We start from the raw sequence: 14,086 nt of genomic DNA, 5'->3' as shown, positions 1-14,086 counted from the left end.
TCTTCCAGCGCGTCTCCACCAAGGCGCACTGCCTCGCCGAGTCTTCTTAGAAGTCGCTACATCGACTTTAAACACATTTTAATTCATGTTAACAGTTTTTAGGATAATCCAAACATGAACGTAAGTCCTCCTACAGCGAGACGAGCTAAAACGACGCAAAGCGAAGAGTGCCTGCGAGAATTTCCGCTCTGCGTGTCCACCAGAGGGAGGAGTTGAGCTGCTGATGTTGGGGGGAAAAAAAGAAAAAGAAAATTGTTGCTTCTTGAGTCATCTTCTAATATGATTGCTGACGTCGCTGTGGCGCACGAACATGACCACACCACGCAACGATTAAACATGTCACATACCTTTTGCACAATGTTGTGAATTCCACATTGTTCCCAATGTGAAGTCATCCATTACTCAGGAGGCGTTTCACATTCTGAACCCCGGTGACGAAAAGTGGTACTAAAATGTGCAGATGAACGATTTTAATGGTAGTAAGATAGTGTATCATTATACAGGATGATGTCTTGTTTTTGTGTATTAATGGAGTGAGGAGAATTAGGATAGCTCACGACTAATTTTCAAACAGTACCTGCACGCCCAACAAATATATTGAACAGTTTTGGGTTTAAAACATATTTAACTAGATGTACTCTGTAAAAAGACGAGTACCCTTATTCAAAAGTACTAATTTCTAGGGATGAACTGATCTCACTTTGCCAAGTAGGCTAGAGTAAATAGAGTATATTTGTATGCAAAAAAGAAAGAAAAGAAGCAGTAATGTCATAAATAGTCATTGAATTACTTGCACAGAAAAAAAATTGGTCTTCAGGCAACATCGACGCATGGAATTTGCTAAATTGTTTATTTTACATGAATTATTTTCATTACATTTCACTTGTATCACTAACAGAGCAAAACTAACATTCAAGAGGGGTAGATAGGACGACTTTTTTTTTGCACTCAAACAATAAATCCATGGAGGAACAGTTATAGGGGAAAATCCATAAATTGCCTATACTGTAATTTCTCCTTTAAATGCGCATCTTCCGCAGTAATCCCTCATAAACAGAAGAGCAGCAAGTCAGAGTTTACGGCGGGAGGGCGTCTCGGCTATCTGAAATGCTTCGGACACTGAGACAGACACTACACACTCGCAGCCTCTAACCCGTCGACGGGAACGCGCAACCGAGGGGCACAAAGGCGGAAGCGCAAGTACTGGGACGCGGCCCACACGTCGCAAACCGGAAACAGAAACAAAGTTGTTGGGTGACATCCCGGAAGTCGGAAGTTCCGCCTCCTCCGTGGCATATAGTCCGTATGCAAGACTGCAGTGGCCCCAAAAAATAAAACCTCTGCGCAACTCACGCTATATTGATTACACAGTCTCGAGAGAACATATTGTCCACATGGACGTGGTTCTGTGTCCAGTCAGATTCCACTTAACCTGTTGTTGGTGAAAAACATTAGAAATGTTTTCTTTCAAATCAGACATTGGGATGGAGTTCAGGAGGTTGGCGATTGTCTTTCTAAATTATATCCAACCTGTCACAATTAAGTTAGACAGGAAATACTTGATCTTCAGCACGGAACGCAACATGAGAAAAAAAAAATACATTCTCATATTACACACCAAGTCTATGATCTGGCTCGTGGGAATTTTTTTCCCAACAGTTTGACAGTTAGACCAAGTGCTCTCCCTAAGGCACAGCACGCATTCTCAACCACGCTCAATGCCTCGCCAATTTGGATCCACCTCTCTGAGCTGTTACAGCTTCTTTTTTTTATTTATTGTTGGGTGTGAACACACACTCTATATCACACTGTAATATCCACACTCATGCATGGCAGAGAGACAAATGGTGGGCATTGCAGGGAGGAAGGTACGGTTTGGGGGCACATGGACTGTCTATCTATGATGGGATGGGACGTTTATGGTGGGGTTTTCCACCTGTGTGAGTAAAAAATAAATAAATAATGCCGCAATCTGTGCCACCATCACATAATCTGTCATAAACAAGTTGCTGCTCCTCCCTGCTGTACTTCATCACCTTGACTAAGCTTTGTTACTCAATTAGTAGCCCATTCTTAGAGGGCCATTAATTGAGTCACAAAGCCAACCTCCGACCTCCGCATTGTCCCTTAATTGATGGTTTTAGTTTGAGGCTTTGTTCAAGGATGCGACCTGTTCTGCTGATTGGTATCATGAGACAGCCTGCTAAAGTAAAGTTCTTTCACTTCTGCTTGCTTGCTGCGTGCCATCTGTTTATGAAGGACTACTACCGTTGTCCCTCATTCCTTTTTTTGCCGTATGAAAACAGACAAGGACTCTAAATTAAACATACGTGCGGTTCGGTGAGGGAAGTTCTGATATCAGTTTCACAGTAAATGGTTATTGCACTGCTGTTACAGATAATGACAAAATGTAGGAACTACATGACTCCAAACAACTAATGTCACGTCCAGCCTTCTGCCAACACAGGGCGAATCGTTCCGGTAACTCCATTTGCATGTCATCAGAGAGCACATGGGCCTCATTGAGACAATGGGCCGGCATAGCTACAATCTTCAACACGCAAAAGCGTGGTTACCGAAACTCATCCTATGGTGGCCCATCTTTACCCGACCATTGATCTTATTTTAAACAAACTTTTGGCCCACAAAGGAAGGAGGTGGGATCTCCTGGCAGGCTCCAGCCCTGCGGGTGGCATCCAAGAAGGGGTTCCTGAGCACTGCCGCGCCCGCCATGCTGGCATCGGTGTGCGAGCCAACACTCTGCAGCACGCGGCTGGAAGGTCGGTGGTAGAGCGCCAACTGCCTGGAGCTGTACCCGCACATCCCGATCCCCACCGCCCCGAGAAGCATAGCCAATCCTGGCATGGTCTTCTCGGGTGGACGCACCACACACACATTGTGGTAGGCCTGGGTCTGAGAGAAGAAAGAAGACAAATCAGTTGATGGATTTTGACAGATTGTGACGAGCTACCTGAAAGCTTCAATACTAGCACATCATGAAAAAAACAACACCATTATGTCCTCATACAATATAAGTAACAATAGATATTCTCACTTGAGCTTCACCTCAGTCCCGCAATGCCCATCAAAATTGAGCAGGCCTGTTACTAATGATTATTTTTAGAATCGATTAATCTATGGATTATTCCATCGATTAATCGGATCAAATTTTATTTCGCATTGAAGTGCATTACAAAAACATTTTCCCCCCTAATGACTATTTATTAACCAATTATTGTTTGGCCTTTAGTCTATTTTTGTGTGTGATTACAAATCAACAAAACATCAATTCAGCAATATCAATGAGAGGAATTGATGTTGTACTCACAGACCTTTATGAAACAAATTTAGTCACTGGTTTGGTCATTGTTTTCCAAAGTAAACGTACATTTTATTTGCAAATGTTTTAATTAAATGCAAAAGATAATCAGTCTACTCTGATTAAGGACTGCAGAAATCAGAGATTAATTAATGTTGAGAGACTGAAATTGGAGGATTTGGACCTTTTTAATTTAAACTATTTAAATTAGCAAAATAGTTGTCGATTAATTTGATAATCGATTATTTGTCGATTGACAGCTGTATTTTAGAGCTCTCAAAATTAATCGATTAATCGACAAACAATCGATTATCAAATGAATCAACAACTATTTTACTAATTGAGTAATCATTTAGAGCCATTGTTTAAATTAAAAATGTCCAAATCCTCCAATTTCAGTCTCTCAACAATAATTAATCTCTGATTTCTGCAGTCCATCATCAGAGTAGCCTGATTATCTTTTGCATTTAATCAAAATAACACATTTGCTTTGGAAAACAAAGACTGAACCAATGACTAAATTTGTTTCAAAAAGGTCGATGAGTACAACATCAATTCCTCTCATTGATATTGCTGAATTGAGGTTCTGTTGGTTTGTAATCACTAAAAAAATACTAAAGGCCAAACAATAATTGGTTAATAAACAGTAAATAATTAGGGGGAAATGGTCTTGTAATGCACTTAAATGCGAAATAACATTTTATCCGATTAATCGATAGAATAATCTATTCTAAAAAATAGTGACAACCCTAATCAGAATAGTGCCCACCATCTCTCTTTTACTATATTTCTTCCAACAAACAAAGAACGTGTCTATTTTGCGACATGGGCAATTTCCTGTGCAGACAATAATAAAGCAGAGCAAATAATAGAAAGCTCATTTTCCAAAACTGTTGTGTCACAGGCAGTTAAAAAGCCATTCCTGAAGCTCACTCACCCAATTCTCATTTCCATTTACAACTCATTGGGCTGTCACAGGCTTACATTTCTTCATTGTTTGTGTCACTGAAAAGGTAATTGTGTGACGTGAGCTAAAACCAAATGCGTCCTATATAATAATTATGGAAATCGTAGCATGGAAAGACTGTGCGTATAGAACGATATGTATGCATTTCATTACATTTGCAGTCGAGTCACCACCAGGCAGATAAACGGCCACCTGCTGGCAGCATAAAGCTTAGTGAAATAAAGTTGCTGTATACTTAGCCTGAGGCTAAGCCGTGTATGCGCCTATAAAACCACAACCTTGAAAGCAGTCATGACATCAGTCTTAAAGAACTACTCCTCCAAGGACCAATATAGTGAACAAGCACTATGCGACCTGAGATTCAGTTTGATTCATTTTTGCTAACATGGATCGAAATCAAAGGGAATTCCATGACAACCAGGCAGCTATACAGAAAAATCCACAAGCAACATAGGACCTTAGCATTACATAAGTACTGAATAAAAAGCTAACACCACAACAAAAGAACAATTAAATCTCACCTGCAGTAACCTGATGTAGCCCGGAGTCAGTCTCGGGAGTCGGAAAAACATTTTGCCGGTGCTGTTGATGATTGAACCAAGAAGACCTGGGTCTCTGCCGCTCCCCTTCCTGGACTCCCAGGAGGGGAAACCCGCCGACAGACGGTCTAACTCGGTGCGCGCGGTCACGTCCGCCTATGCTCAGATAACTACCTGGTTCAAAGCGGACTTGTCCACCCTGATAATGTCTCCTTTTATAACAGGCTTGGGCAGTTGCTGTTTCTAATGGGATTACAAAACTTGGCATACGAGGACGGAGAAGTAAACAGAACCAAGACTGATCCTATTGCAGATATACTGCAGGTGACACTCTTCTTTTTTAAGTGGAAGATGGGGATATCTAGAAATGTTTATCAAAATTCTGTTGAAATAAATGTAGTGTAGGCTTGTGCGTTACTCTATTTGGATTTGGGTAGACCTACAGAACGACTTCAGTCAGGAATGTACTGTAGATTCTTATTTACTCCCCCAGGTCCTACAAGACCTGGTTTGGGGTGTGAGCGTTTGACTTGCCTAAGGCAATGCAAACCCATTCTATGACCCAGGTCATAAAATAGCATCAAAATAGACAAATAAAAGAGAGTGTCATTCATACTTTTGCTGTAGCATAGCAAAAGTAAATGCAAAATAATTATTGAAAGCAAGTTTTGTAATGTTTACTAGTGATTATTAGCAAATTTAATTCATCTTCACAAACCACTTGAATGCTTAAAGCTTTTTTGGGGGGGTTTATATTAAAATAATTTGCTTACCGTTAATAATGTAAGAAAAAGTTGATATCGTCTCTGGCCCCAGATAACTTAATACAGTTCAGTAAAATACTGTGTCGATTAGATTAAACCGTTCTTCATGGACAAAACAAACAAACAAACAAACAAAAACTGAATTACCAAATTAAATCACACTTTTGTATTGACCAATGCCATTACAACATGGGCAATCTGCTCGTGGCATTTAAAAACATTGCAACTCTGATCCTCGAGGGCCACTCTCCTGCATGTTTTAGATGTTTTCCTCCTCCAACACACCTGATTTAAATGACCATCTCATCAGCAAGCTCTACAGAAGCCTGATAATAAACATGATCACTTGAATTGGGTGTGTTGGAGTAGAGAAACCTCAAAAACATGCAGGACTCAGGCCCTCGAGTTCCGGATCTTGACACATGTGTGCTTTTGCAAGTGATGAATAAAGATCAGGAGTACGACATTTGTAATATACAGAGCCCCTCTGGTGCCAGGGTATGAAACAATTTTTTTTGCTTATCTATACCCACACTTTACGAATCTGTTCCCCCAGTTTACTAATCTGTACCCACAGTTTAGCAAACTGTTTCTCCAGTTTACTAATCGTACCCACAGTTTACTAATCGGTACCCACAGTTTAGCAATCTGTACCCACAGTTTACTAATCTGTACCCAGTTTACTAATATGTTCCCCCAGTTTAGCAATCTGTACCCACAGTTTAGCAATCTGTACCCAGAGGGGCTCCGTAGTAACAGGTTGATACATACCTGTGTGCCACATGGGTATCAGACAATCCGTCAGAATTTTATCTACGTTGTAGGTAATACAAATACCTGTACTTTGTTTAGGCAACATAGTGCAAAACAATTTATAACTTTTGTGATTTTTAAAATGTATTTCCAACTAATATTCTGTCCAATACCATAATTGATAAACAACTGAAGTTTCATATTTTTGTGAGCTTTATGTACATAAACAGATCCTTCCGATCGCTGCACTGCAACTGGTTCAGTTGTGAAAAAGTCAACAGCTCTTACTCAACATGACACAATGACACCTCGCAGCCATGACAATTCTGTCCTTTTCATGAACTCCTCCCCTGGCAACAAGCTTTGGGTAAATGCACCGGAAAAGATTACAGCTAGCGTCAGGCTCACCAGGCGGCAATGAGTCCAACATGCATCCAACATGCTGTGTTTCTATATTAGTGTAGACTAAGTTAGATAACTGCAACAAGTGTTTGTGAGAGGCAAGTTGCTCAATTACAGTAGTTATTTGTTATAAATTATCACTAGGGGTGCACCAGTCACAATTTTCTGGCCGATCACAGATCTTTTAAAAAGTCTGACCTGCCGATCGGGATTTTTGCTGATCCCGATTTTTTTTTCAAAAGCAGCATACACTTTCAGTGTTCCAATCTTATTTTATTGGAAAACAGAGGACAGTGGCTTGCTTTTTCAGACCTTTGAAGGGATACTGGACTCACTGGGCCATTTTCAGCAGTTGAAGGTTAATATTTTGTCCAGAATGAATTTGATCATTTCATTATTTTTCATGTAGAATTAATTCCTTTAAAAACAAATTTTCCACTTGCTGTCGACTGAATATGACATCGCCTGTATTGAGGAAGTAGGTAACGACCAATCATGGGTCAGTTTGCTGACCAAACACAGAAAACAGGTGAGCCATGATTGGTCGTTACCTACTTCCTCAGCACAGGTGATATCATCTTCAGTCGACAGCAAGTAAAAAAAAAAAAGAGTTTTTAAAGGTATTAAATGTATACAAAAAATAATATAGTTATCAAATTCGTTCTTGACAAAATACAAACTTTTTACTGATGAAAATGGCTCAATGAATCAAGTATTCCTTTAAGGAGGGAGATGGGATTGGTGGAAAAGATCGGTTTATTTTTTAAGGGATCCGCCGATCACCGATCCCCCCCAAGGCCGATCGGTGTACGCCTAATCATTAAAAATTGTCATTTGAAATGAATGTATACTTCACAGTCAGTTTGAAAATCACACCATGATCATTTCAAATTACAACAGTGTTTTGCAGACAGTTGTTCTAATATAATTGAGAAGCCATTTGATTTGTTGGATAGTTTAAATGTCATGAAAGTAAACAAAACACGACTCCCTGCAGTGCTGACATTTGCCATGCTGGTAATTGGGGGTAAGATAAGACAGACAAGTGTTACCAGTTCCCATTCATTTGAACAGCATATATTACAGCAATACGGTAAATAACAGATCAATACAACTACCGTTTCTTATTTGATTAATACTGTTTTAGTCCAATAAGTATAGAAAAATCCACAAACTAATCAAAGAAAAATATTTGCATAGCATCAGAGCGACACAAACTTACCATAATTATGAATGTCAATATGGAAGTAGCACAGAGTTAATCCTTACACGGTGTTGATGCATGACTAAGTCTGTTAGAGAGTTCAGTCTCATTGGCTCCATTTATGGTAAGAATGTCTGTTATCCAGTATTGGAACAATGTGGCAACCGCAGTGGTTTCCTCTGAAACACAAAGACAACAAAATGTGGTACTTGAACATAATACATCTGGGAAGAAAATATTAAGTACTTACATGGTGACATTAAAGCAGACAAACTGTCAGTAAGAATTCTATTTAGGGCTGCATAAAATGAACATTGGGACTGCATCAGTCAAGTCGTTTATCAGAGGAACTCCACAGCATAGAAAAACATGCTGAGGGGGATTGAAATAAACTGGAGTGGACCGAGTTAAAAAAAATAGTATTCTCGGAATATCAAAACTCATGAATGCGATGTGAAGGCCAAACCATTCTCTAAAATGATATTATTATTATAAGAAAAAGATGAGTCAATAGAAAGAACCTTCACCAGCAAAAAGGAAAGAAAAAGATTCTGAATGTTTTTTTTTTCTGAATTCGATTTATACGCTGCTTCTTTGATCAAATCTGGTGGGGGAGTTGCATTATGAAACACTGACATAAGGATGACTCATTCGCCATGAAGACCGTGGGCATGTTTGAGCGGCTTTCAAGCTGTTGTGGAGCAGGTGCACAAAGAGGAAAGGGAAAACTACAGCAGTCTTGGCAACAACGTGGCTTTCACAAGGCCCCATCCTGCCCATGTGGATGGACAGATGTGCATTCAGAGGTTGAATCTCCTTGTTAGTGTCTCCTGCATTGCCGCTTCTGAGACACACACAAACAAGTGGACCCCTGACAAGTCACTGCTAATCCTATTATGAGAGCATTTAACCAATCACACATGAATAAAAACGTGCCTGAACACTTGGGGTGCTTTGGATGCTGACAAAGGGTTAAAGCCAGGTTAACAGGTTTAAATGTGTGAGATGCGTGGTTAAGTTCAAGTGCATGATTTTGGACATTAAGAGCATGTATGTGCAGGTGAAGGCCGACAAGGGCAGGTCAGGGCACGTTTACTCAGGTGAAGCATACAGCAACAGGAATGCGTATGGCACGAGTGGCAAGCACGGGCTGACAAAGGCAAGCACAAACTTGCACGGACCTGCCAATGATGTGCCTGAGCATCCAAGTAAGAGGAAGCCATTTTGGACTGTTTACCTCATCTGTACTTTAATTGGCTGTATCAGGGGGTCTGTAACCTGCGGCTCTGGAGCCACGTGTGGCTCTTTAGTCCCACTTCAGTGGATCCCTGTGGATCTCTTAGAGAGAAAAAAACTAGGAGTAATTTAGATTTTTTAATATATTTATTTTTATTTTTTAGATAGGACTAATTAAAAAAATAAACAAGTAAATATTCAAATAAGTCAGAGTCCAAACTTTAAGTGAAAAAAACAACCTAAAAATGTCCAAAAAAGGAAGAAAAAAATATATCTGAAAATTACCATAAAATCTCTATGAAATTGTGTAAAAAATGTCAGGGAATTGAATAAAAAAAAGGCAGACACGAAAAAAATGTTCAAAAGGTAACCAAAAATGCCAAAAACAAAGAAGAAAGCAAGAATATTACCATAAAATGTATTTGGAATTGCAAATAAATTAATAAATAAAAATAACATAAGACAAAAATCTAGTTTTTTAAGGCAGAAAAGAAAGCATTTAAAAAGTAACTATAAAATGTCTAAAAACAAAACAAGAAATCCTGAAAATTACCATCAAATTGCCAGAAAATTGATAGCAAAAAAATGCGGATTTTTTTTTAAAACACAAAAAACAAAACAATCTATAATGTCTAAAAAAGGAAGAAGCAGAAAATGCATGCATCCATAAAACTGCCACAAATGTCAGAAATTTTGACAGAAAGACAGAAAAGTCTAAAAATGTATGAAAAAGGAAATATGAGAAATCATTCAACGAAAATGAATTGGATGTTGCATATTTTTGTGTTCTGGTGCAGCTCTAATTAGCAAATGGGCCCTCATTAGACTAACACTAACACACTGTTACCTTCATCGCAATGTCCAAATATTTTGCAGCTCCAGACAGAATTTGGGTTATTTATCTGGCCAAAAATGGCTCTTTTGACAGTAAAGGTTGCTGACCCCTGGGCTATATGAACAACAGCATTGATTGACACAGATCTCTTAATAACATTAATCAGTCAGGGGTTGGATTAGACTCGTTTGTTCCCTTGACTCTTACGTCTTAATCTTACCATGATTAACTGGACAATTCTATGCTTCCAACTTTGTGGGAGCAGTTTGTGAAAGGCTCTTTTTTTTGTTCAAGCGTGACAGAGCTCCATAGCATCAAGCAAGAACAAATTGCGAAAAAGCTTTTGCGGGCCACATAAAATGACGTGGAGTGCCGGGTCTGGCCCACAGCATAATTTCTGAACAATCACTAACCTGCGGCCATTAGGGTGTTGTTGTTGAGATCCTGCAGTGCTTCTTCCAGTCTGTTTGGGTCCTTGTGTTGAATACATAGCTTCAGAGCGTGAAGACACTTTAAGAGAGACGCAGGCCTGCTTCCACTGGCAACGCTCTTCACAAGATCCTCCAACACACCAGGAAGGAGAGGAAACTTCTCTGCATGTAGTAAAGCTGAGGAACCACAGGACCTCCCATTACTTGGTCTAATGCTATCAAATTCACACTTGAATAAAGCACTGTGATATTGCAAAAACGTTTAGAACAGCACAGCACTCACAATCTGACTTATAGATTTCCATTGTGGTCCTGAGGAAATCTGCCACCTCAGCTCCCATCCCGTCTTCTTCCTTCTCCTCCTCCTCCTCATCGGTTTCTCTTTGGTATGTGAACTCCAGGGCAGACGCCCGGGTCATTAAACCCATTGAGAGCATCTTCTCCTTGTGGCGTTTCTTCTTCAGTTTCCTTTTCTTGTTCCGGCTAATGTGCACTTTTTCCTCATTCATCAGTGTCCCTTTCTGAACAACACTAGACACTATAGTTGACGTTGTTTCATCTGTACCTTCATGAAACTTCAGTCGCCTTTTTCTTCTTTTCCTTCTTTTCTGTTCATTTGCTTCTACATCCTGCTCCAGCTCTTCACTGCATTCCTGTATATCATGACCTGCAGGCCATAGGTAAGAAATTGTTTAATTGGGCTGGGAAAAACAACAATCTAAAGAGATTTACGCAGATGAAAGAGTGGGGTAGCATCACATAGCAATCATCCCTATTTCTTACTTCTTGATATTGCTACTAGTGCTGTCAAAGTTAAAGCGTTAATTGATTAATGAATCACAAAAAAATATTGCATTAATCATGAATTAACACAGATTAATCGCACTATTAATTTTGACAATAGATTATCCTTTAGCGTGACAGCGGATGGCTTCGTTTAAGGTAGCTCAGGTTGTGTTTGAGCAATAAACATAATTTCATGCATTAAAGTAAAGCATTTAATGAATGTTTGCGTATCACATTCAGAATATTTGTTCATGTCGAAATATCGGGGTCATTTTTTTCAATTAAAATTATGTAAGTAATTAACTGATTAGGGAGAAAAAAAGGAGGATGAGCGTGTGCAGTCGATCAAAAAATTTTGAAGACGCCCTCACAACATGAAATGTCAAAAGAATTAACACATAACTGCCGCTCTTCAAATTTGGCAGGAAAAAAATGTAGATAAAAAAGGCTTTTTTATTAAGCGATTAATCAAAATTCTAAGATGTGATTCATCTGATTAAAAATGTAATTGTTTGACAGCTCTAATTGCTACATAAGAGGCTATCAGACAAGTAGCATTCATGCTGAAAATTCTGACTGCTGTACGCACACAAGCACCCCCCCCCCCCCAAAAAAAGAAGCTACCTAAATCAGTTACATAATAAGATTCACTTTAACACTCAGAGTACGTATACCTGTTGAGCTTATCATTCATTCACTCATTTAATCGAAACGGACAATGTATAAAAACTTCGGATTAGTTTTGATTGACCCATCTTACAGGTGTACCTAATGTAGTGGCCAGTGAAATCACAGACAAGTATAATAAAATGAACCTACAGATGCTGCCACATTCCATCTATTTTTGTCCTGTTCACTGAAGTAAAACAAATAACGTCAGGTGGGATTCAACATTAAGATAGGTGATAAGTACAGTGAGCTGTGAAATGAGACAACACTGCAATTAAAATGTGATAATTCTTACAATTTGTGCAAAGACAGACAAACACAGCACACTGCTTTAAAAATGCATTGGGCAATTTAAAAACCATTTATCCATTAAAAAAATCACATCTGATGAAATAGGGCTTCATTGGTATACTAATTTCTTCTACCAAACATTGAGGTAATCAGCAGGCTTAGAAGACCATATGTGCTGCATTTAAGGAACAACAAAATTTTCATGGTCTGTTTTACAGAGTGGAATAATTGAGTGCAATTCAAGAACCAAGACCACCTTAAGGTACATTTCTTTTGCAAATCTATTGGGATTTACATTAATGATGCAAATCACAAGTTTACAATAACAGAAGATTAAAGCTAGCTGCCTTACCAGATGGACCCTCCCCAAAATGTATGCTCTCAAGCTGTAGTAATGGAACACATTTCACTGAATCTGCATTGTAGCCTTCAGGAGGAGGTAGAACTGTGTACATTCGCCTACTTTGAATTGCTGTACTTGTATTCGGCGTCATTGCGTCATTTCCTACAAAAAGGGAAACAAATATTAATGTAATCACAAACCCCATTAGAGAATATTAATTATCAAAGAATTAATGCAAGCAACACAAAAAGTGAAGAAATACAAGAAATCTTACTGTGAGGAATATCCTGATGAGTGATTTTTCTTTTCACATCCACTACTATGCATGGTGGGGAGGGTTCTTTCTCCAATTTAGGGGCTGCAGGGTAAAGCTTCTGGAGTACCTTGGACTGGAACACTATATGGAATACACACATATGCTATATTATAAATAGTTAATCTTATATACAGGGCAGTAGACTCACACTTTTAATAAAAGATGAACACATTAGGTTTCATTGTCCTCTTCTCAAATGTGTTCATTTTTGCAGGTTCCCCACTTTCAAAATCATCAAGATCAGACAAAGATAACACAAGCAAAAATAAATGCAGTTTTTAAATTATGATTATTAAGATGTGAGTTCAGCATGAAGCACGAGGGTCATGCAAACTATTTCAAACAGCCTTAAAAAGAGCTTCTTTTGGAATCTTATTTTGTCAGGTATCCAGTTGTTTACCTCCCTCACCTTAGGGCAGGCACTGCGTTGTCACAGTTAATCATTAAAGCCGAATTGTGCGTGTATCTTTCCGTAAAAATTTTACTCTTCCATAATTTTACACTGTTTCGTCGAGATGCCTGAGACAGAGGAACACGTGTATTTGTTTACAGCTAGAAGCTCCAAACATGACAAGCTAGCAACGTTAGCTAGCCACTTCAAACAAACGAAACGCTCTCGCAGTGTGAAATGTAGTTAATCATGACGGCACATGTGATACATACCTTCTTTCCTGTTTGTCATGTCTGCTGGGCCGACTGAAGGCGAAGACAATTTGTTAGTTGTCGTGAAGCAGATCCGAGAGCACTGCTACTGCTAGCTAACTTAGCTATCTCTCGGGCAACCTTATAAACATTAGCATTAGCTTGCTGCATTACTCTAGTTTTGACCTACTCACAAATTAATTAATATAATGCGTCAACCAACACACTAGACTTTGTGGCTAAATACAGGTCGGCGGCGTGTGTGGCTCTTCTCCTCACTGTAGCATCACGACTGCAGTGACAGCATCCGGAGTTGTATTACAGCCGGCCGGAACTCCATTCAAGATATTAGCATTTGGATGCTGACGTTCATAGCAGAAAGGCTGCGCTCACTTTTTACCACGCATCCGTGCATCGATAGTATCTGCTATATACGTTCTATTTTATTCGGCGTGTAAAGCAAGTGCTATGCTACATGTCGTCAACAAGTACACTGATGAGACAACTCAGTGGAATAAGTGATTCTAAAAATCTACTTTGACTGAACATGTGTCTCCCCGGCCAAAATACTATCGGACAGGTGAATATT

The 14,086-nt window shown here is 39.2% G+C and overlaps 2 protein-coding genes across 3 annotated transcripts in view; both read right to left on the bottom strand.

Annotated features, from left to right (window-relative positions):
• erich1 (glutamate rich 1) overlaps positions 1–14,086 on the bottom strand; it is a 15,016-nt gene extending 930 nt beyond the window's left edge. The window contains exons 1-6 of one of the 2 annotated variants that reach the window (XM_086094370.1): positions 13,519–14,086; positions 12,814–12,936; positions 12,549–12,701; positions 10,734–11,117; positions 10,433–10,627; positions 7,967–8,127 (exon numbers count right to left, since the gene is read on the bottom strand). In XM_086094370.1, coding sequence (XP_085950496.1) covers positions 8,003–8,127; positions 10,433–10,627; positions 10,734–11,117; positions 12,549–12,701; positions 12,814–12,936; positions 13,519–13,537 — 999 coding nt within the window. In that variant the 5' untranslated portion in view covers positions 13,538–14,086 and the 3' untranslated portion in view covers positions 7,967–8,002. Of the gene's footprint in view, positions 1–7,792; positions 8,128–10,432; positions 10,628–10,733; positions 11,118–12,548; positions 12,702–12,813; positions 12,937–13,518 lie in introns of those variants that run through there. The other variant, XM_086094369.1, reaches the window with a different exon arrangement.
• LOC147163077 (uncharacterized) lies at positions 837–5,038 on the bottom strand. Its single transcript, XM_086094371.1, has 2 exons — positions 4,808–5,038; positions 837–2,913 (listed from the first exon to the last, which is right to left on the bottom strand). The coding sequence occupies exons 1-2, from the start codon at positions 4,856–4,858 to the stop codon at positions 2,626–2,628; spliced, it is 339 nt and encodes a 112-aa protein (XP_085950497.1). The 5' UTR covers positions 4,859–5,038; the 3' UTR covers positions 837–2,625.

Source organism: Leptonotus elevatus, chromosome 14 (assembly GCF_054856555.1).
Source record: "Leptonotus elevatus isolate MCC_2025b chromosome 14, RoL_Lele_1.0, whole genome shotgun sequence".
NCBI classification, from domain to species: Eukaryota; Metazoa; Chordata; class Actinopteri; order Syngnathiformes; family Syngnathidae; genus Leptonotus; species Leptonotus elevatus.
This window is presented reverse-complemented; position numbering and strand designations above follow the sequence as displayed.